The sequence below is a fragment of the Cynocephalus volans genome, chromosome 1 (genome assembly GCF_027409185.1).
Source record: "Cynocephalus volans isolate mCynVol1 chromosome 1, mCynVol1.pri, whole genome shotgun sequence".
Lineage (NCBI taxonomy): Eukaryota > Metazoa > Chordata > Mammalia > Dermoptera > Cynocephalidae > Cynocephalus > Cynocephalus volans.
Genome location: NC_084460.1, coordinates 246,808,784 through 246,814,936, shown reverse-complemented (window position 1 = coordinate 246,814,936; position 6,153 = coordinate 246,808,784). Strand labels below are relative to the sequence as shown.

The window sequence follows — 6,153 nt, the reverse complement described above, 5'->3', positions numbered from 1 at the left end:
AGAGCAGGTTCTCTGGAGAGGGTGAGGTGCCCCCTAAGATCCCACAGGCAGTCAGGAATTAAAAGGGTGAAGGGAGTGGGCAGCAAGTTGGGGAGGGGTGAGAGTGGGGTATAAAGTGCTCCTGACATAGGGAATGAATGTTCAAAGACTGTTTGCTCAGTGAGGTACTTTTGATGACTTTGTCCAGGAGTGACCCCTGAGTATCTGCAAGACTTTTAGCTTAAACCATACCATGGAAATTAATTGTAATCATACTAGAAAATATGTAGGCACATATAATTTCACAAGTGCTTGTCCTCATTTTTGTTTTTCAGGCATGAAGTTCTCCTTAAACCCTGACAACTACCTTGAAGATGGAATTATGAATATGGCAGCTTTCCTACGGGGCCTTGAAGAAAAGGGGATAAAGAATGATAGGCCTGAAGACCAGTTGAGTAAAGAGAAAAAGAAAATTCTGTTTTCCTTCTGTGAGGTGTGCAACATCCAGCTGAACTCCGCAGCCCAGGCCCAGGTCCATTACAATGGCAAATCCCACCGCAAACGAGTAAAGCAGCTGAGTGATGGGCAGCCTCCTGCCCTAGCTCCGGACCCGGGACCTCCGCTGGCCAACCCTGGCACCAACACCAGCACAGGTAGGAAAAAGGCTCAGGCTCCCTTTACTGCTGGGAGAAATGGTTCTGCTCTGGAAAATGAAGGGTTTAGACCAAAACGTATCTTTCACATTAAAATTACCACCACAATAATATGTACTCTTTTCCCTACAGGTAAAATCCAGGAGCTGTTTGGCACATCTCAGCATATTTTTTATACACATACACATTGGTATATTGGACTATAGACGTCCTGTGTCCCTATAGTGTGTGAATATTTTCTAAAGCATTTTGAAATGTGTTTAAAATGGGTTTGTGATGTCATTTGTTTTTCCCTCTCTGCAAAATTAGACTTTCTCAGGTTTCTCTTTATCAGCTTTATATTGGGTGGTGTACTACTTGACAGTATATGAAAAGCTACAGCTTTATTTATCACATCCCATGATGCAGGAAAGAAGCATTAATCTTGAGTGTTAGACTTGTTCATATTCTTGTAGAGGGTTGCGAGCAGTGTGCGGGTGGTGTTCTAACAATAGAAACAGGCATAACCAAAACCAGCCAGGCTTACCCCGAGATCCAGCCCTGTCTTCCCTTTCACTTGCCTATCACCCTACCTTGTGGGCTGGGTAGAGGCAGCGGCCCAGGAATTTTTACCTTCCTACATCTGCCCTGAATTCTAAACAATCTTTCAAATCCTTTATCTTTTCCTCAGGCAGCCTGTCCTCCTCCACATTGCTGGTCTTTGGGTAGTTACACTGTGACAAACTAAAGAAAAATGTGAAATTTACTGTTATCTGTGGTGGAGATTTCTACAAAAAGTGGGCCTCCTACCCATGTTTTGGGTGGGAGGCCAAGATAAGCTTCCTCCTAAATGTGGTGGAAGAGCTCCAAATTCCACTCTAGCAAGCATTTGCTCTGGTAATGAGCCTCAACTTGAAGTGAGATGATGCAGCAGAGCCATTTGTTGGCATTTCACTCAGTGCTGTTACATGGTTCTTGATTTTGTGTAAGTGTTGTAAATAAATAATTTTTATATTTCAGGCTAAACCTAACTACTTTTTACTGAGTATGGGGTTTCATTTCATTAAACTGTTTTCTCCGATCAGTACTTACCATGAAAGAAATTAAAGGAACTTGTAGGACATAAGATAAACACTTATAATAGTGAAAAATTTCTTTTTCATTTTCTATTTATTTATAATGATAACTGTTTCAATTATTTACAGATGAGTTAATGTGCCTGTATTTATATATTAAAAATACAGTTAATGTTAGGTTAAAAACTGGTACCTAAATCAAAAAGCAAATGACAGTCTGAGTAAAGGTTTGAGTTATATCTATTAGAGTCCAAATGTCTATTGACATCATAGACTTTAAAAATTATATTCTTGAAGAATATGTAATGACAATGGAAGTTGTCCATGATGTAATGCTAAGCAAAACAGCAGGTTCTAAAGGGGAATATACCTTAATGCAGTTATGTGTACACATGAGTGTGATTTACTGTTTAGAGTCTCACCTCAGTGAAGAGCAAGACTGACGTTGTTTTTTGTTGTTGTTTTTGTTTGTTTGTTTTTCCAGTCACTTTCCTCAGTTTAATCTGTCAGACTTTTGTTTCCTACTGGGTAGCAGCTCCCTTAACACCCTCTCAGATCATAACTTCTCACTTTGTATGTACAGAAAGACTCTTTGACTTAGAAGGCTCAGTTCTATATATAAAAACATCTATCTCATTGCTGAATTAAGATTTGGCTAGATAGACCTTGGAGCTTAGAGTTGAGGGCTGGACTCATTTGCTGTCACTCTCACCTGCCTCAGTCTGCTCTTAAGCCCAGATGGTGGGAAACTATGGAGGTATGGAGGGGCAGAGGTTACCTTACCTTACCTTACAGCCTTGGCAAGGTAGCAATGCTACTCTTGATTAGTGATTGCTATTCTGGCTGTCTCTGTGGATTCCAGGTGCTCCTAACAGACCCTATGGATGCAGAATTCCCTCTAAATCATCTCTTAGGCATTGGGGGTCTTCCAGCTAACCCCTGGCTGGTAGCAAAAGGCTCTGTTCCTTGACTGTATGTTCCTCTTTCTCCTACACTGTGGTAGTCCTAGCAAGATTGTATCCTCTATTCTCATACGTACCAACTCTTGGGGCTTGAGGACACATACAGAATCTGAGAACTAACATTCCTCTTAAAAACCTGGAATGCTAGGTCCCAGGCAGGTAGAGGTGGGGAGAAAGGGACTTCTGTTCCCTGCTTGGGTAGCACAGGGGAGGCTGACAAGTCCACTGACAAAGTACGCAACTAACCAAGGAACAAAATGCATCTCCCCTTTTTGCATCACCAATTGGCTTTAGAGTGTATCATGGGTTGAATTATGCTCCCCACCCCCCAAAAATGATGTTGAAGTTCTAACCTTCAGTACCTCATAATGTGACCTCATTTGGAGGCAGGGTCTTTACAGAGATAATTGAATTAAAATGAAGTCATGAGAGTGGGTTTTTAAAACAATACGACTGGAGTCCTTATGAAAAGGGGAAATTTGGATATAGAGACTTGCTTAGAGGGAAAATGATGTGAGGAGACAAAAGGAGAAGACAGCCATCTGTAAGCCAAGGAGAGAGGCTGAGGACAGATCCTTGCCTCAGAAAGAACCAGCGCAACAGACATCTGGGTTTCTGACTTCTAGCCTCCAGAACAGTGAGATTGTACTTTGTTTCAGTAGCCCTAGCATCCTAATACAGAAAGGATAATTGTAGCCTGTCTTCTTCTCAAAGGGGAAAGATGTGGTAGTAAAGATATTCTTTCCAAGAACTGTTAATTTAAGACTTTACTTCTCTTTTCCTCTGTCAGTCTTGTAGTGTTAAGATTTATGAAGGTGGGAGTGGCATCCACAGAGTGGTGGTTTCACTGGAGAACTATGCCAAGCATTTAAAGAGGGAAATTGACCAATTTTATAAAATGTCTTCCAGAAAATAGAAGAGGAAGAAATACTTCCCTACTTATTTTATAAGGCCAGTATTACCCTGATACCAAAAGTAGACAAAGACAATATAAAAAAGAAAACTACAAATTTCTCTCATGAACTTAGACTCAAAATTTCTCAACAAAATATAAGCAAACTGAATCCAGCAATGTATTAAAAAAAATTATGACCAAAGGGATTTCTTCCAGGTATGCAAGGTTGGTACAACATTTGAAAATCAATAAATATAATCTAACATATCAACAAGCTAAGAAGAAAAATTACATGATTATATCAACTGATGCAGTAAAAGCATTTGATAAAACCCAATACTCATTTATGATAAAAACTCTCTCAGCAAGTTAGGAAAAGAAGGAAATTACCTCAATTTAATAAAGAGGCTCTACAAAAAGCCTACAGTTAACATCATACTTAATGGTAAAAGACTGAATATTTTCCTTTAAGATAGAAAGCAAGGTAAGTATGTTCACCCTCACCTCTTTTATTCAATGTAGTACTGGAATGTCTAGCCACTGTAATAAAGCAAGAAAAATAAATAAAAGGCATACAAATCAGAAAGAATAAATAGAACTTCGTCTCTTTGCAGATGAGATGATAGTCTACATAGAAATCACAAATAATCTACAAAAGAACTAGAACTGATAAGTGAATTCAGCAATGTTGCAGGATAGAGGATCAATGCACAAAAATCAATTGTATATCTATGTACTAAAATACTATTTATAATAACTCTCAATAAAATTAAACACTTAGATATAAATTTTTAAAAACACATGGGATGTATATACTGAAATCTTAAAAATGCTGAGAAAAAAAAAATCAAAGATCTAAATAGATGGAGCGATATACCATGTTCGTGAATTGGAAAACTCAACAAAGTTAAGATGTCAATTATCTCTAAGTTGACTTATTCTAGGTGTCATGCAATTCCTATCAACATTCCAGTAAGGATTTTTGCAGATACAGGCAAGTTTATTCTAAAATTTATATGGAAAATCACAGAACCTAGAATAGCTAAAACAATCTTGACAAAGAAGAGTAAAGCAAGGGGAATGTCTATCCAATATTAAGATTTACTGTATATATATAAATGGCCCAAGTAATCAAGACAGTGTGGTTTTAGTGGAGGTATAGACACATAGATCAACAGAAAATAACAGAAAACCCAGAAATAGACCCACACAAGAATAGATTTTTGTCAAAGGTGTGCAAAAACAATTCAATGTAGGATAGCCTTTTCAACAAACAGTGCTGGAGCAATTGGACATCTGTAGGCAAAAAATAATAATAATAATAAAATAAAATAACTTTGACCTAAACCTCATATCATATACAAATATTACCTCAAAATGGATCATAGATTTATTGTAAAACATAAAAATATAGAAATTCTAGGAAAAAAATAGAAGAAAATCTCTGGGACCTGGGGCTAGGCAGAGCTGTGATCTGAAACTAAAAGCATAATCCGTAAAAGGAAAAATTGATAAATTGGACTCATTCAAAACTGAAAACTTTTGCTTTGTGAAATACCATGTGAAGAGGATGAAAATACAAGCTCCAAATGGGAGAAAATATTTGAAAACCACATATCCAAAGAAAAACTAGTATCTATAATATCTAAAGAATTCTCAAAACTCAACAGTAAAAGATCAAACAATCTAATTAGATAATGGGCAAAAGATAAGAAGAGACATTTCACTGCGGAGGACAAACAGATGACAAATAAGTGCATGATAAGATGTTTAACATCATTGGTCATCAGGGAAATGCAAAATAAAACCACAATGAGATTTTACAATACACCTATCAGAATGTCTAGCATAAAAAACATTGACAACAACCAAATGCTGGCAAGGATACAGAGAAAATGGATCACTCATACATTGCTGATGGGAATGTAAAATAGTACAACCACTCTAGAAAATAGTTTGGAAGTTTCTTATAAAACTACACATGTAATTACCATTTGACCCAACTATTGTAATCTTGTGAATTTATTCCAGGGAAATGAAAATATTCCAGGGAAATGAAGATATACCAGGGTACTTCAAAAAGTTCATGAACAAATTTGTATTATTTAATTCGTTTTTGTTCCATGAATTTTTTGAAGTATCCTCATATGTTCCCACAGAAACCTGCATGAATATTTAATACAGCAACCAGGAGCAGCATTATTTGTAATAACCCCAAACTATAAACAACTATATATTAGTTTCCTGAGGATACTGTCACAAATTACCACAAACTTGGTGGCCTAAAACAACAGAAATATATTCTCTCAAAGTTCTAGTGCCTACAAGTTCAAAAATTGACAGGGCTGCACTCCATCCATGGTCTTATGGGAGAATCTGTTCCTGGCATCCCTGGGCTTGTGACCATGTCACTCTAATCTCTGCATCCATCCTCATGCCAGTTCCTCCTTTGGGTGCCTGTGTCTTCTTCTCTGTGTCAGATTTCCCTCTGCCTCTCTCATAAGGACACTTGCCATTGGATTTAGGGCCCACCTGGATAATCCAGGATTATCTTCTCAAGATCCTTAACTTAATTACGTTTGCAATGATCCTTTTTCCAAATAAGGTAA

The 6,153-nt window shown here is 37.5% G+C and overlaps 1 protein-coding gene across 2 annotated transcripts in view; it reads left to right on the top strand.

Moving 5' to 3' along the window:
• The first annotated feature begins 316 nt into the window (after positions 1 to 316).
• ZNF385B (zinc finger protein 385B) overlaps positions 317 to 6,153 on the top strand; it is a 295,165-nt gene continuing 289,328 nt past the window's right edge. For both annotated transcript variants that reach the window (XM_063097001.1, XM_063096993.1), the window contains exon 1: positions 317 to 632. In XM_063097001.1, the coding sequence (XP_062953071.1) occupies positions 317 to 632 (316 nt within the window). The remainder of the gene's footprint in view (positions 633 to 6,153) is intronic.